General features: G+C 35.8%; 1 protein-coding gene across 1 annotated transcript; it reads right to left on the bottom strand.

Moving 5' to 3' along the window:
• Positions 1-1,540: 1,540 nt before the first annotated feature.
• Positions 1,541-26,147, bottom strand: ANGPTL5 (angiopoietin like 5). Its single transcript, XM_036742451.1, has 8 exons — positions 26,049-26,147; positions 20,111-20,255; positions 17,110-17,213; positions 16,737-16,830; positions 14,536-14,636; positions 8,223-8,343; positions 5,106-5,291; positions 1,541-1,860 (listed from the first exon to the last, which is right to left on the bottom strand). The coding sequence occupies exons 1-8, from the start codon at positions 26,145-26,147 to the stop codon at positions 1,541-1,543; spliced, it is 1,170 nt and encodes a 389-aa protein (XP_036598346.1).

The following is a 26,147-nucleotide window of genomic DNA, read 5'->3' as shown; positions in this document are numbered from 1 at the left end:
AGTATATGAAATGGACACAACAATGGGCTAATACTAAATACCAAGTCAAACAATGTTCAAAAACACATGCTTTAAGGTATTGATTCGAACAGAAGTTACTCCTTAAGAGTCCATCAATGGAAGTTTCCTGTCTGTTTAATGATTTGTAGGAGAGTCATAAAGATAAGCATGATATTTTTATTAAGTTATTTCAATTCACTATAGTTGTTTCAGTGCCAAGGAAAACACCTCTTTGAAATTACAATTTTCCATAATCATAATATCTGAATAGATATGTATGTATATATGTATATGTATAGCCTCAATCATTTTTGTTTATAGGGAGGGTGGGGAAATTAGTCTGGCCTAATAAAGAGAGTGAATTGAAGAATACTTTTTAAAGAAATACAATTTAATTACTTCCAACAGTTCAAAGTAGGTTAACAAGATTCAAACTAGTACCTAGTACAGGTCCTTTAAAACACAGTCCTTCAGAATAAACAACATAGATTCCTAATTAATGTATCATTTTATGTAAACGGGCCCCTATAAGTCTTTAAGGATGCTTGAAAAGTTTGTTTTCAAGTATTTTAAACATTTGTCCATTCAACAGATATTTCTATGTTTTATATATATATATATATATGTATATATATATATAAAGTATATATGTGTGTGTGTGTAGTGCTATATATTAGACACTAAGAAAAAGGAAACATGAGTCTTGCCTTCAAGACATTTTCCCCCCAATGTTATTTTGAAGACATATTCTATTTTGAAAAATAGTCTTATTTGTTATACTTTGGTACTTAAGGAGGATCAAAGTAAGAAAACCCAGAAGTTAACTGGATACAATAAGCTAGTTGGAAGATGAACAATTTTTTTGGAGGGGGGAAGGCAGGGAAATTGGGGTTAAGTGACTTGCCCAAGGTCACACAGCTAGTAAGTGTGTCAAGTGTCTGACCCAGGGCCAGTACTCTACTCTCTGCACCACCTAGCTTTCCCTTGAACAATTTTTTTAAAAAGTAATTAATTGTATATTGCTAATGCTTCTACTAGTATGTAGCATATCATATTAGGCTAAACTTTTGCTTTATAAAAATAGAGGCATAAGACTAGAATTGAATCCATGACAAGCATATTCCACATGTAGTTGGATAGTTGGACACTGGCTTATATATACATATATGTATATATATGTGTGTGTGTGTGTGTGTGTGTATGTATATCTAAAATAGCATAATTGAAGGCCTTGGATTTGGAGTTAGGAGATCTTGATTCAAGTCCCCAATATTATACTTAACTAGTTAAGAGACCTTGGATAAGTCACTTAATCTCTCTGAGCTCTAGTTTGCTTACCCATAAAATGGATATAATTATACTTGCACAACCTACCTCCCAGCGTTATTTTGAGGAAAAGCACTCTTTAAAGCATAAAGAACTATATAAATATAAGCTCTTACAATTTTCTTGATAAAAGAAATACAGACATTTTATAGGATAGTACCTATGCTTTACCCAGAATAACTGGAATAACTAATATATTATTGTTTATGGTTAATTATTTGAAAAGCGGATTATAAATTCTTCGTATTTTCATTGAAACAGATTTGATTCTGACCCATGAACTGTTTTTAACCCATGTACCCCAGTGAATTCCAGATGAAAGCAACTTTCCTGGGTACTGATGAACACCATTAAGATTTGCTAAGCCGCACTGACTGAACCACCACCCAGTCTTATTACTGAAGTGACTACAACTCTTGACTGACTGACCACCAATCATGCATGCTGGACGGCATCCATCATTGTCAACATCGGAGGTGCTGAAAGGCATTGCATTTTGATTATCTTCCTTTCTGAGACCACGGAATGCATCACCTAAATAAAACAGACTGACAATGACTAAACATGAAAACATTTTTCATTAATATAATTGAATATTTTCAGCCTAATTTGCTATTGAAATTTCATGAGTACTTTAAAGGTAAAAATGATACAAAATATAATTTAATCTACATTTATTACAAGCAATACTTCATATATCAGTGTCTGTTCAGGTGTCATTATACACAAGAAAATTAATGCCTTCCAGAATTTTGTAGGCCCTTTAAGCATCTTCCCAAATAGTGCATCTAGGCAGTTCTAAAAGTCAAAGTCAAGAAGATGGTAGCTGGATTTAGACTACGTAAATAGCAAATCAGATAATGTAAGGGCCAAAGTGTTGTATATAAATCTGCCATCACTCTGCAGAAAACTTTTTTATTTGAATACTGAATCATTCACTCAATAGTTATTATTGACTGTGTGCAAAGCCTTGAACTAAATTACCACATTTTCCACTTCATTTGGATGCAGTGAGTTGGTTATAGATAAAAGGAAGACTTTTACCTTAAAAATTTTCATACTTAAACCTCCTTACCTGTACCCTTTATTCCTAGCCTCACCAATCTCCTCTGGAACTTGTCTATGTGGATCTTTAACCACGCTCTCATCTTCAGTCTGGATATACTAGATTTTTTCCTTATGCCTACAAATAGACTCAGAACTCCACTATCCTAAAAATACATGCATATGTATGAGTATACACATACATACATACATACATACACATATATATATATTCTTTCCTCCATGCTCCTCAAATTATCCTCTATAGCTGTAACATTCCAACATATTTCTTTTACCTTTACAATCTTACTTCTCTCCCTTAGCACTCTATTGATAATGATCTCTCAAATGTCACTAGTGACTTTTTTCTTTTTCCTTTTTATTTTCTATTGCCTTTCATTTTTATATCACAATTACTTTCCCTTTAACCACTGAACCCTCTCTTGTAACAAAGAAAAGCATTTATGCAAACCAACTAACACAGTGACAATGTCTGACAGTATATACTACTTTTCATATCTGAAGTACCCCATCTTTCTACTAAGAGGTAGAAGTTGAGTCTCTTCAACAGTTCTCTATGATGAAGATTGGTCATCACAATTAGTGATAATTTAATTGCCTTTTTTTGTTTACATTATTTCAACTATCACTAATATTATGCATATTGTCATCCTGGTTCTGTTTACTTTGCTCTGCCTCAGTTCATACAAATCTTACAATATTTCTCTGAATTTCATTCATTGTTTTTTATCACATAATAATTTTGTATAACATTCATATATGAACTTATAAAATCATTCCCCAATTCCAATAATTTTTAATTGCCAAATGGTCTTTTGGCAGTCCTCCTTGATCATTTTCCACCATTTATTGACTAGCCTATGCTTCCCAATGTTTCTCACCATTATGCTGTGATATGGCTGTTAAATCCTACTCAGGTTGGTTCCCCAGCTTCTCTGGTGGGTGCCACAAATTCTCTTTCCTTTGTCCTATTCTATCTCATATTTATATTATCTCCTTTGCCAAAATCACATATATTTCCATGGTTTCAATTATCATGAGTATGCAAATGTCTCCTAAAATTCTACTGTCTTCCTGAATGTCTCATATTTCATAGAATCTTACAGTCTGGAAAGAATCTCAGAGGCCTAGTCAAACCTGAACCTGAACAAGAGTCCTCTCTACAATATAACTGACAAATGGTTATTCAGGCTTTATAGAAAGGCCTCAAATAAAGGGGAAACCCACCACTTTCCAAGTCAGCAATTCCAATTTCATCTAAGTCTGCTTCTCTTCAATTTCTATTCATTGCTCCCAGTTATGATCTCTAGAGTCAAGCAAAACAAATCTAATTCCTCTTCCTCATGACAGACCTTCCAGACTGAAGATATATCAACCTTCCCCTCTATTTCCACCCTCTCCCCTCAATCTTCTCTTCTCTAAGCTAAATATACTTAGTTGCTTCAAGCAATTAATGCATGGAGTAAAACTGAGACTCCTCAACATCTTGCCTCTTTTAAATGCTCTCCAGATTATCAATTTTTTAAAAAATAATTTGTAGCCAAAACTGAATACTATATTCTATATGCAGCCTGAACAGGGCATAGTGAAGGTTAATGGGACCTACTTTCCTAGTCCTGTATACTTTGCCTCTCTTAATCCAGGCTAAAATTACATTAGCTTTCTCAGTTGCCAAATAACACTGTTGACTCATAAATTTAGAACTGGAAGGAACCTTAAAGGACATTTTATAGGTGAGTCAACTGAGGTACAGAGAGGTTTATATTCTCCTCTTCATTACCATTATAATATAGAAAATTATTAGAGCAGAATACTCAAGAGGCCAAGGTCAAGGTTTCCACTTCCATATAGACAGGTTACTTTCAATGTTATCTATATTACAAAGGAATGCATTGATTATAAGGATGCCCCAAATAAGACAATATAGATGGATAACCACAACATATGATCTCTGGTGAAAAATCAATTCAAATTACTGACCATCAGTAAAGTCCTATTTATATGAAAAGAATAGCATATTATCTTCAAATTAAAACCTAACATGCTAAAAGAAATAATCTTGCAGAATTTATGGACAGATTTCTAACTTCATCTGTGACATATTTACTAATGGGTCATTTCACCTCTAGGACACCAAACACACAGAATCACAGATCGCATATTACTTCAGCAACTGAAGGGCACAGAAGTCCATTTTGCTAAGATAAAAACATATCGCAATTAATTACCCTTAAAATTAATTTAATATCATGTATCTGAGTTTTCAAAGATCCCACATACATGCAAACTATCACAAGAGGCTTGGTATAGTAGAAATAATGCAAAAGCAGGAGTTAGAAGACCTGGTTTCTGATCTCATATCTATACTAGCCAATCTCTCTGAATGTCAGTCTCCTAATATGTAAAATTGGGATGACACTACTTAATTTGTTCTCCTAAATGTATTTTTATGAGGATCAAATGAGATAATCCACATGAAAGCACTTTGAACACTGAAAGAGGCTATACAAAATTAAGGTTGCTCAAGAAATTTAGAGTATCAAAACTCAAAATATTGTCCCATTTCCTCATTTCCAACACATTCTACCACTAGCACCAAAAAGTCTATTACAATTAATACTACATAGCAGCATATATACATTGTTAAACCTGCCATGAAGTGTCACATGTTATATTTTTATTTGCCAGCATAATTTTAGGGAGGATAATTTTACCTGCATTTCCTGAATAACGTCCTAAGTGTATCTTAAAAAAGTTTGTTTCATCTTCTATCCAAAAGTTCTCATAAGATGCATAAGCAGACGTTTCATCGTCAGATTCCAGTGTCACAAGTAGCAGAAAGCTGGTGTTTTTTTGATTTACAATGTAAAATATTTTTTTTAATCCTAGCCAAAATTCTCCTGTAGAGAGAAAGTGTCTGGTTTTAAATTATAGAAAGCAAAAATCAATCATTTTTGACCATTTTATATCTCAGCTGCCAAAAACTAAGAGGTTTTATATAGAAAAGTTAATGGGGAGAAAGGGAATCTTTGCCCAAATATTAATTTGTAGTTTAAATTATCCATATAATTATCTTAATCTTTCATTTCATTTAGCTATGATTATTTTGCTTGAGAATCAAGTATAAATGAAAATTTTAAAAAGACTAGAAGTTACTTTAGACCACATCAATATGATAATAATAAATTCATGTATATAAATAGGTATTGTATGGCTTATCTCCAAGCTAAGTCTGCCTCAAGACTTCCTGAAAATATTTAGTTCAAATCAATGTTCTCTGTCTTTTTGTATTATGGTTTCCTAACTGAATGTTTATTTCGTATGATCTAGATAATCAAAAAGGTCCATGGATAGAAAAATAATAACTCAAATCAGTGAACATGGGGTCATAAACAGAACTACTGGGTTCATAGGTTGGAGGTAAGCATTTCCAGAACTGCGGAATAGCAGGTTTTTCAGAGCTCTATGGTACAGTGTCAAATTCCTAGATCAGTTCAGAATGTCTATTCCCTCTCTTTCCAAAGTAAAAATGCATAAAACTTCTTTTAATCTGAGGACAAGACTATACCCACCAGTGAATGTTGTGTGTGAATCCCAGGGATCTTCTGTGTTACCCTCAATGTGCCCTCAGGGCTACAGATTGCATACCCAGTATGTCTATAATCACATTCTGAAACATATCCCTAAGCTAAGGATCTGCTGATAAGTACCAGGCAGAACAGATGGGGGGCAAGGAGGGGTGAAGAATGCAGAAAGCCTAGGGATGGTACTGTGACAATTCTCAGCTTGACAGCAGATAGATAGAAATTAACAACCACATTTAGTATACTGTATATACTTAACCCATATGAACCCTGGGGCAGCTTTGGAGACTCTAAAACCTACTCCCGGGGTATTAGACACGTTACCAATTAGAGGGCAAAATACCAGATTGGAGCCAGGTTTCTGGTAAAACTCTAGAAGAAAGAAAATGGATCAGACAAATGAAATACCAACCCAAGGGAGTATGATAGGTTATGGGATCTCACAGTCTTACTGTCTCTTAGTTTATGAAAAATAACCTTGCCTAAATAGAAGAAAAAAATGGAATGAAGAGTTGAAGAAAATATTCAATGAATTCATGATATACAAACAATCTAAAAGAGAGCAAAAAAGTCATTGTTCCTGAAGCCAGGCTTTTATGTTGGCTTAGTCAGAAAAAGATACATCATGCAGTTTAAAAAAAACACTCCATTCTGATCTCAAGAAAAAGATATTGATGATGAAAAATGGAAGAAAATTATTCAAGTATCCATATAACAGAAGGAACTTCATGTGATGATTCTCTGATCATTAACATCAGAGAATTAATTAAACAGGGAGACATATACTCAGCAAATGACTTAACACTGTTGGGGAAGAGAAAGAGAAATTCTTTATTATGGTGAGGTCCTCTAGATGCTCCTGCTTGCAGATGACATCACACTAAAACACTGCAGAATCTTTGGAAGGGATCCACAACCAATCAAAAGTATTTGGCCTAACCATCTACACAGAAAAAAAATGAATGAGAAACGCCTACTGCCCAAATTATGACATATATTTAAATGGACAACGTACTGAGCTCTTCTATCAACTGACATATCTTAGATCAGCATTATAAATGGATAACGTGATTCCAAAATCATAAGGAAGGAAAAGAGCAGGTTGGATTGTTTTAGGGAAATTGAAAAGTTCTTTTAATGATCTCAAACTTCTCCCAGAAAAAAAGCCCTGTCTTTTTAATGCCAATATTCTACTAGTGTTATATGGCAACAAGTCATGTTACAACACAGATATGAAAGAATTAGAAATGAGTATCACTAAGATGGCAAAGGATCAATGCATGGTGGGAGCAAATAGGCCGCAATACATAACACATAAAGAAATACATAACACATAAAGAACTATAAATAACAACTAGAATAATAACATATCAGTAAAGAAATATATGGTTGAAAAGGAAGGTGGTTTAGTCATATCATGAGAGCAAGGTATAAGATGCTGTGGCATCGTGGAGATGTCAAGAGAAATTGAGAAACGACTCAGTATATTGGGCAGATTCCTGTGTCAAAATTATGGGAGGACATGAATAGAATATTCAATTGCTTGGGATAGCAAACATAGACAAGTTACAATCTGTATAATTGGAGGGAATGTCCACACTGAGGAGATCACAGATCCATTTGAGTACTTGAGAGTACCCAGACCAGCACTTTAATAATTCTCCATTTTACTTGCCTATAATATTTGAAAATTATATAGAAAATCATACAATATGAACATTAAAAAATATATCATATTAGAATTCAAATCAAATCTCATTCCAAACAAAAATTTCAAAGTCTCAAAGGGCCATTTATTTTATATAAGAAGAATATCAGAAGAATTTCAAATACTCCTGAAAGGTGGCAGAAGGTAGTAGAAAGAGCACTAAATTTAGAGTCAAGAAAGCTCTGAGTTCTTAATCCCATGTTGAATATTTACCAGCTTTACAACCACAGATGAGTCACTTAACCTGTCTGACCTTCTGTTTCCTCATCTATAAAATGGAGATGATGTGGTGGTAGTATTTATGATACAGGCCTGTTGGAAGCATGAAATGAGATAATAAAAAGAAAAGCACTTGGAAAACTGTAAACCACTATGTAGATTCCAAGCTATTCTCATCCTCATTCTTACTATCAATACTAATAACAAAGTTAATTAGGAGTATGACCTGCATCACCAAATTCTGACCAACAGAGACATCGTCTGTAGGAGTGGCCTAAAAATGACCAAAATTAAGAAGGATAAATATGTAAAATTTGAACCTAAAAGATCACCAAATCCATCCAGATAATCACACCAGAGCCTTTGGAAATCAATTACTCCATTGATCCTTTTCTGTATTGTGGTCCATCCACCTCCTCTGTAATCCATGTCACACATTACCTAAAATAAAGACATTTCAGAAAATTTTAGCAATCTGTCATTGCACTATACTTTTTTCATCTTCATATTTTAAAAACTGACTTTTAACTGAAATTTATTTTTTTCTCTAAACAATTTAATGTATTTGTATGACAGCAGGGTATTGTGACTAAAAAATTGTCTTTATAACTATTTCACGGAAATAAACTCATAATATAATAAGAACTTATTAGAAAATCATAATACCAGTAGTTATTATGCCTGCATTTATATATCATTGTGATTTTCTCAGTAATACAAAATTTGTTTTATTTTATATACTTTATATATGGTTAGTAGTGACACTGGACTGTTGAACTCTAAGACAATTCTGACAGGGCCTACCAAAGCTCTGGAAGAACTGCAAAGGCTTTGAGTATAGCCTATATCAAGTAATCCTATAAAGGCTTTAAGTATAAACCCAGGGACTGACCATATATCTGTAATACAAGGACCAAACTACTTAAATTCAGGCACTAAGTCAATAAACATTTATCAAAGGCATGTTATATACTGTGCAGTGTACCTTTAAGCATGGGGATACAAAGAAAGGAAAAATACAGTCCTGACTTTAATAAGCTCACATTCTAACCAGAGAGACAAGCAAAAATTGAATATACAAGATATATACAGTGTAAAGAAAAGATGATCTTCTTATGCTTCTTTGCATCCCCAGTAAAGAGCAGGTGCTGACAGTGTGGGAAGAGATATTTATTGACTTTAATTTCATTTGAAGGGAAGAAGAAAGGGAAAGCTCCCTAATGAATAAAGGATAAAGAGAACTGTAGCTGGTACCAGGAAAAAAGATGACCTTAGAAGAAAGTTGCAGGGAGTGAGGGGAAAGAAAATGAAGAATGAACTGGAAAGGCTTCCTGTAGAAGGTGATGTCTGAACAAGGTCTTAAAGGAAGCTAGGGAAGTCAGGAGGCTTTCTTACTAAGGAAGGAGAGCATACCAGGCATTGGAGATATCTAATGAAAAGTCAAAAATTTAGGAGATGGGTTGTCATGTGCAAGGAATAGCAAGAAGGCCAGTGCTACTGCATTGCAGAATACAGTGAAGGTGAGTAAAGGGTAAGAAGACTGGAAAGGGAGGAAGGCGCCATGTTGGAAAGAGCTTTAAAAGCTAAAGAGAAGTTTTATATTTGATCCTGGAGGTAATTAGAGAGCCACTGAAGTTTACTGAGTAAAGGGATGACATGGTCAGACTTTTGCCTTACATACATCACTTTGACAGTTGAGTGGAGAATGGATTGGATTGGAGAGAGACTTGAGGCAGGGAGACTAATAGAGAAAGGTATTGTAATAGTATAGTCCTGAGGTGATAAAGGTTACTAGTTGGTTGTTGTCCTTCGTTCTCAAAGAGGACCAAAATGATATCACTATGCTAGAGTCAAGTTTCGTGTGTCTAACTGTGGCTGATCATACCAATACGAGCATGGAATATTCTACCATATGTCAGGCACAAATATTCCATATAAACATTTGGGGTGGATTCTCCAAATTTACACATCTTGCCAGAGTGGGAGAGAGGGGTTTGAGCTATTTCTATTCTGCTTTGCTCATAGAGCATAGCACCTTTCCTGATATGGGCACACCATGTTGAAAGGTCCTGTGCCAGAGCCTCTCATGTCACACAATCAATTCCAAAGTTTTTTAAGAGAGACCTTGAGAGTGTCTTTATATTACTTCTTCTGACCACCATGTGAGTGCTTGCCCTGTGCAAGTTCTCCAAAGGTTACTACCAGGGAGTGGCTACGTGAGTAGAAAGGGATGTATAGAAGAGATGTCATGAGAATAGAAATGACAGGTATTGGCAATAGATTGGACATGTGGGGATAAGAAGGACAAGTAGACAATTGAGGATAACACCTAGGTTGTAAGCCTGGGTGACGAAGAGGATGAGGATACTATAGGCAGTAATAGGGAAACTAGGAAGAGGGAAAGACTTGGGAGGAAAGATAATGAGTCTTATTCACATGTTGAGGAGATGTAAAACTGCAACTCAAGAGAGAAGTTAGGGTTGGATAAATAGGTATAATAATCACCAGCATAGAAATGATAATTGTACCCATGAGAACTAATGAGATCATCAAATTAGATAATCTAGAGGGAGAAGAGGTTAGACCCTTGGGGGATACCAAATGTTAGTGGGCATTACGTGGAGGAAAATCCAGTAAAGGAAATTTGAGAAGAAGCAATCAGATAGGTAGGAAGGAAATAATGTCACAAAAACCCAGAAAGGAGAGAGTATCTAGAGAAAAAAGAATGACAGTATTAAAGGCTACAGAAAGGTCAAAAAGGATGAGAATTAGAAAGAGGCTATTCGATTTAGTAATTAAGAAATCATAAAATAACTTGTAGGGACATTTCAGTTGAATGAATGAGGTCAGAAACAGGATTGCAAAGGGCTAAGGAGAGATCAAGAGGAGAGAAAATAGAGGCCCCTAAAGTAGGTGGCTTTTTCAAGAAGTTTAGGCACAAAAGGGAGGAGAATTATAGCCATAGTTTAGCTATCAGAGATTGTTGAATCATGTGAGAGGTTTTTTGTTTTTGTTTTTTAGGTTAGAGGAGACATGAGCATATTTGTAGGCATCAGGGAAAGAATCAATGGATAGGGAGGCATTAAAGATTAGTGAGAGTTAGAATGAGAGAGAGGGCAATCTTCTGGAAAAGATAGAATAGAACGGTATCAAGGGTGCCTTGAGACAATTGGCTTGGTAAGGATAAGGATTATTTCTTCATGTGAAACAGATGAAAGAGGAAAGAGTTGGAGGAAGATGTGAGATGAAGAAAAGTGGAATAAGAAGGAGCTCTCAGGGAATAGCCTTTTTTCAATAAACTATGAGGCAAGGTGATAGAGAACAAGTGGTGGACAGGGATTACCACAGGAAGTTTGAGGGAGAAGAAAAGTTTTGAAATAGGTGCTGTGGTAGATGGGAGATAGGATTGATTATACATGTACAAAAGGATTGCCCTGTTGCAGTAAAGGTCAAGTTGAGATTTTGTAACACATTTGTAGTGGAACCAGTTAACATGGCTATGTGATTTTCTCCAGTTCTGTTTAGGAGCACAGGAATAGCTAATATTTATATAGCACTTTAAAATTTGCGAAGTGCTTTGCAAATATTACCTCATTTTATCCTTACAACAACCCTGGGAGGTAGGTATTATTATTATCTCATATTACAGATAAGGAAACTGTGGTAGACAGAGGATGTGAATCGCCCACAACTAGTGTCTGAGGCTAGATTTGAACTCAGATTCTTCTGATTAAATGTCCAGTGCTCTATCCACCTAGTTGCCTTTATAGCAGTGAAGTCAGAGTGTGGTGGGAGTAAATCAAGGCTGAGGTTTGTCAGAGCATGGTTTAAAAAATAGGACAAGGGGGAAATTATAGGGTACCGTATCGAGTTATCCTGGTTCACCAAGAGGTCAAGTCTGGGAAGAAGTGGGGTATAGCCATTACAAGGGTCATGGCCTAGGGAAAATTGAGGGGTGGAGAGACTGAAGACCACAGTAAGGACATAGAATAGGGTTACTGGTTGTAAGGCAGAGAAAAAACGAATGCTGAAAGATTCCAATCAGATGAAGGAATTTCATAGTTGATGACTAGGGAAAGGATGGCAAAATCAAAGGTATGACCATCTCTGTGTATAGCTGAGGTAGAATGGAGTAAATATTGGGAACTGAGTAAATTGAGGAACTGGGGAGTTAGCATATTTGAGAGAGTATCAGCATGTATGTTGAAGTCCCCTAGTATAAAGGCAGAATGTGGAGTGGAAAGACTATATAAGCAAGGTACTGAATTCATTGAAGAATGAAGGAGAATGCCCTGGATGTCATTTCATAACAGAGATCAGAATTTTAATTGAGTGATAAATTTGGAGTGCAGAGAGGCTCATCACCAGAAGGTTGGCCACTAGGTAATGATTTTTTAAGCCATAACAATTTTTGAAGACCATCAACCAAGGCAGTGCTCTTCAAACTTTTCTGATCACTCTTATTACTGATAAATTTTGTAGCACATTCCCATAATATATGTATATTTATGTATTTGTAAATTTTATACACATATTACTTCTGTACTAATATGTATATTATAAAACTTATACAAAAGTAGACATCTAAAAGGATCAGATAAATGTCAAAATAATATTTGATTCTTGAGTCGATAAGGGGACATAGGAGTTTATTGAGTAGAGAGTGACATGATCACATCTATACTTTTAAAAAATAACCTTGCTCTGTGGAGGTTGGACCTAAAAGGGGAGACTTGAGTCAGGGAAACAAATTAGGAGGCTATTTAAATAGTCCAAAGAGGAGGTGATCATGGCCTGAGCTATGGTGGTATTTGTGTGAATAGAGAGAAGTAAGCAGATGCAAGAGTGTGTGAAAATAGACACAGGAAGATTTGGCAGCTCCTTGGATATATATGGGGAGATAGTGATGAAGATGGTGACAAAAATAGTGAGGTTCTAAAGGGTAGGAACTATTATTTAGAGCACCAAAAATTTTAAAAGGTGAGAAGGAAGAAGAATATGTTTTATTCCCTCCTTCTGAGGGGCTCCTGTCAAAGCCACTTGGTAAGCTGAGAGACAGGGGAGTACCTGGGCAGTGGGTAGGTTATAATTGCTACTAGGGAGAAATACTTCCTAACTACACAGAAAGAGGGAAGTTGGAAATTTTGGGGAAAGAGGTTGGGGAAAATGGACTGGAAAAGTGTTTGAGGATGAGGATGTGGAATGGCCGTGTTGGAGATAAGATTGGTTGTCACAGGGAATATTGGATGTGACTCATCTTTCTACTCCCTAAATGACAGATGACACCCTCTAGGAGTCAGGCCATGCACACACATTGCAGACTAGTGCTCTAAATTAGATGAGCAAGGTTGAAATCTGCATAGGAGGTTGGGGGACACACATTGAGGAAAAGGTGAATTCACGAATATTTCAAATATATTTTGGCAAAATAACCACACTGAACTGTTTCATCCTAATTCTTAAAAGAAAAATATAATATTTTCCTGCTATGATACATTTAACCATTCTTAAGTTATTATGTACTTATCTTTAAACAATAAAACTAATTATCCATTCAAATCCTGACTCTTGACATGGCCATAAGCAAACCACTTGACCTCTTCCCATGCATGGCAAGTGCTGAATAAATACTTCTTAATTGATTGATTAATCTAGCCTAGGTTTCCTCACCTATAAAATCAGGAAAAATACTGGAGTAAGGATCAAGTGAGATGTGTGTAAAGCATTTAGCAAACCTCACTACACTATATGAATGAATGAATGAATGAATGAATGAATGAATGAATGAATGAATGAATAAAAAAGGAAGCATTTGCTGGAGAGCTTATTATATATTTAATATTGAATATTTGTCAGAAACAGGACTTGCATATACTTGAATAGTTTGTTACATGCAACCTGAACCAGAAATAGATTGGGGGGAGGGTTTCTACCTTTCCTACTATTGCTAAAATAAATTTATTGGTTGACTTCTCATGGAACCAAATTGTTTAACTTCAAAAAGCCTATGAAATCACATAGAAGGAAGATCAAAATTATTCTTCCTTAGTGAGTCCTAAGTCAGTGCTTACTATGTTATATTTTCATGTCAGTAAAATATTCATTATTGCTGTCATGACAAAATAAGATCCTGAAACAAATTGTTTTACTATAACACAGCAACCACGACTTTAGTTTAAACTGGAATTGTAAAACTTCCTAATTTAAAAAAGAGAATAGTGCCCCTTGTGCTTTATTTAACAACCACTGCACACTGGAATTCCAGAAACCAATCGAACTAAAAGCAGAATTCTTATGGATTCATTCAGAAATGTTTAAGGAATACATTATAAAAATATTGAATTAGAACTCTGAATCTGCATATTTATTTTGAGAAGCAGTGTGGTAGAGTACCATTCTTGAAACCAGTTAGAACAGGATTCCATTCCCTCCTGTAAGACATACTGTGATTCTATGCGAATAACAACTTTCCAGTGCTCTTGGCAACTGTCTAAGACTATAAGTTTAAGAAAAGGTGCCAATGTACATTGAGAGAGGAAATTCTTTGCTGGAGCTCCTTACACCAGTAAAACCATAAGTTCTATCTCTATGCTTTTCCCCTATCTTATGTAGCATTTAAAAGAAGACTCTTACCTCAAAAGGGTAACTGGAGCCTTCTGGGTGTATTATGTATAAACCACTTGGAGTTTTTGTTACAGTGCCAATTGTATCTTTAATATCAGTGCAATCCAAACCTAAAGAACAATCAAAAAGCATTCTAAGTTGGCATTTTTATAAAAATGTGTATTAGAGCTGTAAGGTGAAAAAATGAGAATTAAAGAATTCATGTATAAATTTATTTTCAGAAAAATGATAATTTTTAATTATTGACAATAAAAATACATTCAATCTAAAAATCAGGTAAAGATAAAAACAAAGAGAAGAAGCAAATCCAAATCCTTCTTTCCAAATGGTAAAAAGCAAACAATAGTTACTACAAAATGTTTCTTCTATTCACTTAATGATAGCATGAGATCTGAATTTCTTGCTGCTAAGATAATCATATTGATTTAAAAGAATAATCATCTTTGTTTAAATACTTACCCCAATACCATCTCTCTCCTCTCCCCTTGCTCAGTTTTGAAAAAAATTAATAAAAGATTTATCTCTATTTTCCATTTCTTCAAGCCTCCCCAACTATGCCCTCTTAAGATTGTCAATGTAAGTAGCAATAGGCAAATGGATTTGAAGTGACTCTCTTTTTCTAGTCAGAGCAACAGATTAATTGACAAGTATTTCTTAAGCACTAATGCTCTTCTAGGTGCAGGGGATACAAATACAGCACTCTTTAATCATCCTATTTACTGAATGAATATTTGAAAAAGAGATTGATGTTACGTTTCAGTAGGAATGAAAGCAATTATCAGAGAAATTCAAAGTTTGTAAAAGGAGTAAAGCCCATAGGGTTTAAACTGAAAGAGTATGATAGAGCTTACTCAACAGGAAGAAAAGCTAGCACCCAAGCTAATTATTCTATCTGAAGTCAGATGCTAGAAGCAAAGAGAAATTTGGGGGATGAGTAGCAAAGACTACATTCCTGGTACAATCCAGCTGAAACAACTGCCACATCAGACCAATGGGGAGGATACCTACAGAAGTAGCACCATCACCAGAAAAAACAGGTAGTGTTTGAAGAGTGTCCCTGCTCCATGAATGTGCTCAAGCCTCACATGTTACCTAAGTACACAACCTCCTAAATGGCCACCTTAACTATATATGTGCTCTGTGTGTGTATATACCCTAGACACACATTCCCTCATTTGTGCCCCTCTAGAGTTCCCCATATGTGTCTATACTTCCACTCTTTGTATGGTATATGCATTTGTGGAAGGGTGTCAAGACTGATAGAGAAAATGTTTTATTGCTACTTTTATTATTGTGATATTTCACTAAATATTTTTCCTCTGAACTAATTTTCTAGTATTTGAAATGCATTGTCTATCTGACTAATAAAGGTAGATACATTGATTGGAGCTTATGGGCTATGGTTTTGAGTGGATATAGATACAAAGAGTACCTTAAACCTGGAGTAGCCTTGTATGGGAAACCCATGTATGACTTGACGTGTTAGGGCTGTGCCCAGGTGAGAGATAATTTCCAAAAATCTTGGAGGTTCCAATGTATTTTAGAATGAGGTAAATAGGTTAACTATTCTTCATACCTCTTCAGCTCTTTGTCTCGAACCTTTAGAGTCTATGATTTTTTGATAAATTTGGAACTGGAAGGGACCTTAAAAGTCACCTAATCAAACTTCCTCATTTTACTGAAAACAGGGTTCAGAGATTTGCCTGGAGTTGCACAGGTACTAGGTTAAACAGCCAGGATGTGAATCCAGGTCATCTAACTCCAAATTTATCTGTCTTTCCATGCCTATTCTTTCAAATTTGAAATATATTTCAGCCATGAAAGATTCTGCGGCAAACTTTCTATTCCTGTATCTGAAAATACCTTAGAAAAAATAATGGGCACCTAGGATGTTTTGGGGGGTATAACTATATTCTATTCAGGTTCAAAGTACTTCTGCAAAGTCACAGCTTTCAAATGGCTTGAAGTGTTTCCAAACAGTGTGAGTATATACGTATATATGTGTGTATGCACGCATGCACACACACACACACACACACACAGAGTCTACAATGTAATTTACCTTATAACAGTTGTTAATCCCTCAACCTCTATTATGAAATAAGGATCTGGACATACTCGTCTAAAAATAAAGAAATGGCATTGTCTCATCCACAGTACTTCTGAAACATAAAAGAGATATGAAATTACAGAAAAGGCAAAGTTCTTACCATGTGCCTGAACTGGTCTATGAGGAAAGGGATCCAGATATTTTCTAAAAACTTCTGTATTCAAAAGAAGGATTCTATTCATAAGTTCATTCACCTACATAACCAAAAGAAGGGAAAAATATATTTAAGTAAAGTTATATTTGAATACACTTCTGATACCTCTGAGTTCTTAGGTTGAGTTTCATGTGCCTCTATTATTCAGGCTGTTAGAGTTTAATTTCAGTATTTTGTAAGCACATATTACAGGATTGCATGCCTTGCTACTTTGAGGAAACATTAAAGGTTTAATTTTATTTCAAGCAATGATAATTGTTAACCCCAGCCAAGAAAAAAAGTTGATATGTTATCATCAACAAAGAAATTAAACCAGTACCTGATTAGATAGATAATCCAAAGAAGCTTGTTGTTCATCCATCATATTTCTGAGCAGTTTTTTGGTGCTTCTTGTATAGGAAACAATGGAACTCTGCAAATTCCCTTAAAGCATAATAAAATTGTTGAGATAATTATTATTGCTGTAGAAGACTACTAGACAGAAAAGAAAAATCCTGAATTTCATAAATTTTGGATAAGTATGAGATCAGTAAAACTTTGATTAACACAAATATTTAGAGAACAGTATTTAGGATAATTTTTTGTTAACCCTGTTTACTTAATCCCTTATTTAAACCTTTTCTAAAACATAGTAATATTCTAATGCCTTAGTAAGTATAGCATACTTCAATGACTTGAACAAAAGTGAATTAATTTCTATAGCTATATTATTTAGAAGTAAATCCAGAAGAAGAAAGAGATATCAATTCCCATTACATATTACATATGTAGAAGTAGAAAACTGGTCTGAATATACCAAGACCAGAATATAATTTGGAAGTTGTTTTGTTGTATTTAACACTGTTATCAAGTGTTTTCTTAAATTTCCTATCTTTGTCATAAAAGTGGAGAGAAATTCTTATTATTCAAAGGATTTGGATGACTAGGTTCTAAGTTGTTGAGGTTTGTGTTGTAGTGGAAAGTCAATCAACAAGCCTTTATTAAGTGCTAACTATGTGCCAGGTACTGAGCTAAGTGCTGGAGATACGAGGAGCATTGTATTTGAAGTTGGACCTGGTCTGAGTATCAATCCTCAAGACATCCTTGAGTCAGTTTCATGGTACGTACAATGGGGATAGCAATGCCTTTCTTCCCTGCCTGCTTTAAAAAGTTGCTGTGAAGCACAAATGAGATAATATATAAAAAACAGATTTGAAAACTGGAAAGTGCTATTTAAATATGATTGCTACTTATTTTTAATCATTTCACTTCATAGAATCAAATCTAACATCTTGTTAAAGCATGAATCAATTCAACAAACCCTTTGAAAAATGGCGTCTCAACCTCCACTTGAAAACAGTCTAATGATAGAGAAGAATAATACCTAGCATTTACATGGATGGCACTTTAGAGTTTGCAAAATGTTCTACACTCTTCCTTTGAGTGTCAGGATCACCAGTGAGATAAATCCTACAGGTGGTATTATCTCCATATTAAGAAACAGACTCAAAGAGGCAATACAGCTAGAAAGTATCAGAGGCAAGACTGGAAGTGAGTTCTTCCCTCCCTTAAGAGGCAGTCCATTCCACTTTTGGATAGTTAATTTTCAGTAAGTCTTCCTTTATATCACACTGAAACTTTTCACTTAAACTCACACCTGCTCATTGTGGCCAACCAGAATAAACCTAACCCTTCTTTTCATGAAACAACTCCCTTGAGATACTTGAAACAGCTATCCTTCTCCCCCACCTAGTCCTCGTTTCTCCAAATTACATGCAGCAAATCCACAAGCATTTCTTAACTACCTCCATGTGCCAGGCACTATGCTAATCCCTGAAAGTACAAAGAAAAGTAAAGAAAAAAACAAAACAAAACACAGCCCCTTCTCTCAAGGAGCTCACAGTCTAACTGGGGAAACAATATGGAAACAAGCTGTATATAGGATAAATTGTAGATAATCAACAGAGAAAAGACACTAGTATTAAGGAGAATTAGGAAAGGTTTCTTGTAGAAGGTGGGATTTTAGATGAGACCTGAGTTCTATTAGAGCTAGTTTGAATGAATTCACAGAGTCAGTTGTTCTTTTTTTTTTCAGTATAAGCATTTACACCTCAGAAATCATCAAATGCCATAAATCAGGATTGAATTTATTGTTTTCCTAACTGTCTAGACCTAAAAGTTGAGAAAATGATAATGATACAGGCTAAAAGCATGTCCTGGGTACATTCCCATCTCCTCCCCCCGTTCCTCCCCCCCCACCCGCCCCACCCCTCCAGATGGTTGTTAAACATTTACCAGCACATCCTTGGCTGGAATTTGAAGGAAGCCAGGAAGGCCAAGAGGTAGAAATTAGGAGGGAGAGCATTTCAGGTAGACAATCAGTGAAAATGCACATAGTACAGAGAAGGTATATCTTATGTGAAGAACAGCAAGGAGGTCATTGTCACTGGATCCTAAAACATATCGGGGTGAGTGAGGTGAAGAAAAGACTGGAAAGGTAGAACAGTGGTCTATTATGAAGGGCTTTGAATGAAAAAGAGGATTTTATGCTTGACCTGCACTTTAGAAAGATTAGTTTAAAAGCTGAGTTGATACACTAGTGAATCAAGACAAAGTGAGGAGACCAACTAGAAGGCTGTCGCAGTAGTCTAAGCATGGGTGATGAGGGCCTGCACCAGGGTTGTGGCAGTGTCAGAGCAGAGAAGAGTGAGAGTTACTTTGAAGATAGAAACAACAGGACTCAGTAAAAGATTGGATATGGGCGATGAGGAGAGTGGGGAGCTGAGGATAACATGTAGGTTCCAAGCCTAGGTAACTAGGAGGATGATGGAGTCCTCAACAGAAATAAGAAAAATAGGACAGGGGAGAGAAAGAAGCCAAATCTAAATTATCCTATGGAGGATCACAATCCCACAAAGCAGGACTAAAAAGGAAAAGCTCAACTTTTCACATTTTTGTATCCTTTAACACCCAAGTAGGAAATGATTGTAGGTGCTAAATGAATATTTGCTTCTATGTTTTGGCTTGTTTTGGTTTTTTCTCTGTGTCATAGACTTGTGCACTTTACAATACAGGAAGAATTTTACCTGGTCATTAGATTGGGAATAAGCAGACTACCTCCCATAAATTTACATACTATCATGTCAGCACCACCTTCTACAGCAAGTTGCTGCAGTTTACAGAATTTAATTGATACATGGCCACTGGGCCAAGATAGACAGGCAAGATGTAGGTAAAATTACCCAAAATTAGCCCACAAACAAATTAGCCGGGACCAATTTTTTCATTCATAACATAAAAAATTCAACAACTTATAGGTTCAGTTTTCAAGGATTACTTACTACACATAAAATGTTTTTCCTCTCGTGTAATTTTAGTTTGAACTGCACATGAATCACCACAATTTTCCTTATGCGCAGTATCATTAGGGTTACTTTTGCTTCCTGTATTGGATAATTCTTCAAGAATGTTGATAGCTGAAGAATCCTGTCACATCAATAGAGAAAAAAGGAGAGACAGACAAAAATGTAGCATATTACATAGTAATTACATCTATATGAGGGGAAGCATGCTGTAATATATAGAAGAAATAAGGTAGCCTTGGATTTAGGAAGACCTAGGTTGAAATCCTATCTCTAACACATAATGTACATACAAAAACTGAATGAACATAGGAAAATCACTTAGCTTCTCCATGCCCCAGATGACTAAGACTGTTAGTTAGAGATGAGTTGCCCCATCATCACAGAGATAGTCTTTATCACTAGAAAAAGTTTCCATGAGAGTTCCCCACACCACTCTCATGTAATCTGGACCAAATCACTAATCTGGACCAAAATAGGCAAATAAGCATATATTAAATATTTAGCATAATTTCAATTTCAAATTCATCTGCCTTTAAAAGAAATTGATTTTGAAAAGCACTTAATAAATATATGTATATATATATATATATATATATATATATATATACACACACACACACACCATAAATGTTCCCTTGAATATTCTGACCTTCTAATTTATCAATTTTCTAAACTGCTATAACCTCTATCTTCACTCTACCTCAGCAATATACAGGGATGGTAATCTCCATAATCTTTGTTGTATCTCTAGGGTATAAAATTTTCACATTCCTCTTTTCAATCACAATCTCCTACCTTTAATCCCTCCCTCGATCCCATTTTTCCACTCTTTGTCAAACCTGACCCTGGTTAAACTCCATTATTTGCTGGCTCTGTTCCTACTCGGATGCTCTGAAAATCATGCAACTGTAGGATTGTGTTCACTATTATGTTATCTACATTTAGTTAGAGAGACAGTACAATATGGTGAGTAGAAAGCTTCACTGAGTCAGAAAGGCCTGAGTTTAAGTTCTGTCCCTGATAAAAGCCAACTTAACCCAGGGCAAGTCACTCAATCCCTCAGTGCCTTGGGAACTGAGAAACAGCTCGAGTGGCAAGAGAATAAAGCGCTTGGCCTGAAGTCAGGAAGACATGAGTTTAAATCTGGCCTCAGAAACTTACTAGTGTGAACCTGAGAAGGTCATTTAATCTTTGTCTCAGTTTCCTCAACTGTAAAATTAAGATAGTAATAGCACCTACCTCACAAGGATCAAATCACATTAAAAATTAGTAAGCTTAGCATAGTAGGTGCTTATGTTCCTTTCATGGTAATTCTTTTTTATGACTATAGGTTGCAGACAAGGTGCTGCTCTTCAGTGGTAGAGAGTTTCATTACTCACAGTTCCTCATACCTGTCACATCACAGGTTCTAACCAAAAAAACTCCAAAAATCTCTTCTAAGCCCTTGCTGCTACAGAGAACTTTTATTCTTCCCCGATTGTCTCTATATCTTACTCTCCATAATGACTTTTTGTTGTTCAGTCATTTCAGTTGTGTTCAAATCTTTGTGATACCACTTGGGGTTTTCTTGGCAAAGACATTGGAATGACTTGCCATCTCCTTCTCTAGACCATTGTACAGATGAGGAAACTGAGGCAAGCAGGGTTAAGTGAATTGCCCAGGGTCACACAGCTAGTAAACATCTGAGGTCAGATTCGAACTCTGATCTCCCTGAACCGTTGCTCTATCCACAACACCACCTAGCTTCCTTCTCTAAAGGCCTCCTCTACTCCAAGCCTTTTCATCTCCAGACATCCTATACCATCCTATTCCCCTCTCAGCACAGGACTTCATCACCAATTTTTTTCTGAGAAAATAAAAGGCATCCAATGAGAGGCCCCTTTTCTTCCCTCTCCCCCTGCCATTTCATATGTGAAAATCCTTCTCTATCTTCTGCCAGTATCTCCTTCCTTCTTCCAGTTTTTAATAAAGTGGAACTTCTTGCTAACCCTTCTATTGGTACTCTTAATCCTGTGTCTTTTAGGAGATTTCCCCCATTAATACTCCCTTTCTTTCTCAATTTCTCTTCCCTTACTATCTCCTAGAAAGTGCTTAATAAATGTTTATTGATTGATTCACTGGTTGATTGACAGAAATGTGCCCAGGTTTCCTTCATCCTTAAAAATCTTTTTCTGGATCCTGTCATTCTCCCAAGCAATTGTCCTGTATCTCTTCTTTCACGAATATGCTCCTAGAAATGGTCCTTTAAACTCACCACTCCTTTTTTTCTCACTTATCATTCTCGTGTAATCTGTCTTCCAACGCAGTCACTTCACAAAAACTATTCTCTCTCCAGTTAACAAGGATCTCCAAATGCAATTGCCTTTATTCAATCCTTATTCTCCTTGACCTTTCTGAAGTTTATGGTTCTATCAACCACACCCTGCTCCTGGATACTCTTTCCTCCCTTCTCTGCCAGTACACTGTCTCTTCTCTCAGTTAACTGTCACCCTACTTTCTGAACATTCATTTTTCAAAGTCTCATAGCAGCCAGGTGGCACAGGTGGCCACTAACCTGATACTACTCAATAGGAAATATCTGTGGTTGAAAATTCCATTGTGAGCAGAAGTGCTAAGTAAATGTCAAGTTATCTGTGGATCTCAGAGAGAGAATGACATTCCATTCCCCACCATCACCCCTCTTTGGGTGACCAAATTAATTGAGATGCATTAATTAAGTGCTTACTATGAGCCAAGCACTGTACACACTACTGTGGACACAAGCAGAAAACAGGGAAGATTATGCTCTTAAGCTCGAATTCTAACTGTGGGAGACAAAACATGCAGAAACATTCAGCTGCAGCATAAATGGAAAGGCATAATGGCCCTCAGCATACAGTGGCAGGATAGCAGGAAAATCCCAAATCCTTAATGTTTATCAGCAGGGCAGATGGAAATGCCTGGGGCTCAGGAGCTGCCGCATCAGAGCAAATGGTCAGGCCCTATGGGCAGAAAGCTATAATGCCAGAGCAGCTGGTAAGACCCAATGGTCCTTAGGGCTCAATTGCAGGACAGCTGTTGAGGTCCAGTGGTCCTCAATCCTGCAGGAAGGATTATAGTTGGTGACTCTCCAGGCTTTCTGCAAGGATGTGAGTAGCCCAAAGGATGCAGTGGAGTGGGCACTCTGGATCCCTCTGCAGGAGTGGGGATGGGTGTTTAAGATAGAGGAATAGGAAAATGGAAATGAATAAGTGAATGGGCATTTAATTATGTACATATAGTCCAGGTTTCCTCTATTCATTGTAATATGATTCATGTATTACTTTTCCGGTAGAATAACTATACAAATTGTAAAAACTATTAATTGGGTAATATACTTTTGCGGAGTATTTCTGTAAAGTACTATATCAAGAACTATACTAAAAAACAAGACAATTCTTGTCAAGGCAATATACTATGAGGAACAGAAGGATTTCTAGTCCTCGACTACTTATTTGCTATTTAACCAGCAGATGGCACTATGAGCCAGGGTTTAGCTATGTAAGTGAGGAAGTAGCCCTCCATCCTTTGGAATTTGGGGGTGGGAGGTTGCCTTAGGGCAAGGGTTTTTAACTATGGATAGATTTCAGGGATTCTAAAAATTTGGATGGGGAAGAAATATCTTTATTTCAATATAATTGATTTCCTATGTGTTTTATTTTGGGCATTTTCAAAACATTATTATGAGAAGAGGGGTCCATACTGACAAAGTTTCATAACACACAAACATATTAAAACTTATGCCCTAGAGTATAGACACACCTCCCAGACCATACCTTCATCCTTTCCCTGGGAGACCTAGAGTCTGACACTCTAAGCCATCTGAATCTTGTTTATTCATAGCCAAATGAAAATGATCCTAAGCCACATGGTTGGTATATCTTTGCTATTCAGGAGCTTGAATTTAAGTCATTTCTAAAATCAAAACTACAGGATTTTCTCTCATTCATCCCAGCTTCCCTTTAGAGAATGGGAAGAAAAAAGTTCCTTTCCCTACTGTCTGCAACAGTCAGAGAAGGTTCATCCTCTCTACGTCTGTCTCACAAGCTATTCACTGACTTCCGCCATTGTAATCTCTCCTATAAACAATACTTAGACAGGCATCATGAAGAAGTTATGCTCAATAATAATTTTATATACAACAAATAAAAAATTAGAAATAGCTTTAAGAAATAGAGAACTTGCATAGAAATCCCCTGCTCAAGGAATAGGGAAAGGAGGGAGAGGAGTCAAGCCTTCTCTGTCCTCTGCTGATCTTTGATGAGTGAAAACAGTCAGCAGCTTCTGGTGCCACCTCCTCCACAAAGTCTTCCTTGTCTCCTGTAACAACAATGCTACTTACCACTACTGTAGCTGCGTAAGACCAATAATACCAGCACACAGTAGGGCTGCTAGCACAGATTCTTTGATCTGTTTTTCTAAGGAAAGCAACTTTGAGGGGTTAACAATCTTACTTTAATTAAACATACATGTATCATTCACTTAGTTCAGGGGGAAAAGTCAGCACCCTGAACTTCAGAGCAAATACAAACAGAAATTTCAAACAGGGAAAATATAAACAGATCAATAGACGGGTTTCTCTCTAACCATAGCAATACATACATAGTTACCAGAGAGAGAAGCACCAGGAGCCAGGGGGCTCCAATGTCTACTCAGAGTCTCATCTGGCCAAATCACCAACACTCTTCCAGTGAGTAAGCCCCCAAAGCAAAACTTCTCCTTCCACAGTTCTGAGAGTTCTAGTTTAACTGCTACCCTCAGAGTATGTATACACTTTTTCAGGGCCTGAGGACTTCATACCTCACATGACCTAATTAGCAAAAGGGTGTGGGCCTTCCTACAAACAAAGGCAAGACTCAATCAAAGGCACTTGATTGCCTTAGTGTTGAGAAGCACTCCAAAGGATAAAACAGTAAAAAGTTCCATTTTACTTGCCTTTACATCTCCTCAGCTAAAGGTAATTTCTACCCCTTCCACTCCCCCCCCAAAAAAAACAATTCAATGCTCTTTGGTTGGGCCTCTCTTTTGTATTTATCACATGTGCCTTTGCATTACAGTTTGTCTTCACACAGGTAAGATTTATACATTTACAATTACCCAGACAAAATTTGTGTTTCAGAACTAGCTATTCTTTACTTTTTCTTTGTATCATGGAAAGGTAATAACTGACATAATGGGTATTTTAGAAAATTTAAAATATGTGGCTATATACAGCTTTATTTAAGCCCATGTGAAAAGCCTAAAAGAATTAATTTTTTAAGACAGGACTAAATCAATTATTACTTCATTAGCTTTCATTAACTCCAAATCCAAAGTTTCATATGATTCACTTACTTTTTCAAACTTCTGATACTGGCAGTTAATAAATGCATTGTACTTTTGAATAAAATAAAATTTAAAATATTAATTAAAGAGTTCAAATAGATTTATATAAAATATAAAGTCTAAAAATGCATATATGTAATAGGTATTTTTTCTCCAAGATTATATTTCCTAGCTTTCTAGATAAAAATAAACACAATATTTAAAGTACGTAATGTTACATAACAGTTAAAAATAACCCATTAAATGAAGTTTATTTCTAACCAATCAGATATTCCATTAACTTAGTTATTGTCATGAGTCACATTTTAACCTCAGTCCTACAATTGTTTTTCAAAAAATAAACTAAAATGGATTAGAAGTTGTTTTAAGACCATCAAGTCTCCATTTAAAGGATGATAGTTTAAATATAATAATATTAACAGTGTTGTCAAATTTAATCTTAATATTATAATAAAAGAAACTCAATTATTCTATATCTGTTAGTAGTGAAAGAAACTTTTGCAAATGTAGAAATTATTCTTTCAGACTACCTAATCAGTGTCTTCTTACCAAAGGAATATAATTTACTTACCGTGGTAGAAAATTGTATACAATTGCCTTGCACACTTTCTCCCCATATAAAAATATATATATTTAGGCATATTGAGGAAGTTAAGCTTAGAGGTACCAT

The sequence above is a fragment of the Trichosurus vulpecula genome, chromosome 2, assembly GCF_011100635.1.
Source record: "Trichosurus vulpecula isolate mTriVul1 chromosome 2, mTriVul1.pri, whole genome shotgun sequence".
NCBI lineage: Eukaryota > Metazoa > Chordata > Mammalia > Diprotodontia > Phalangeridae > Trichosurus > Trichosurus vulpecula.
This window is presented reverse-complemented; position numbering and strand designations above follow the sequence as displayed.

Bases quoted from the DNA above. Each gene is read 5' to 3' on its own strand.
- ANGPTL5 (XM_036742451.1), bottom strand. From the start codon at position 26,147: ATGGTACCTCTAAGCTTAACTTCCTCAATATGCCTAAATATATATATT. The intron at 20,256-26,048 runs GTAAGTAAATTA...TTGATGTGACAG, and splicing joins GTATACAATTTTCTACCACG to GATTCTTCAGCTATCAACAT. The intron at 17,214-20,110 runs GTAAGTAATCCT...TTATGCTTTAAG, and splicing joins GGAAAAACATTTTATGTGTA to GGAATTTGCAGAGTTCCATT.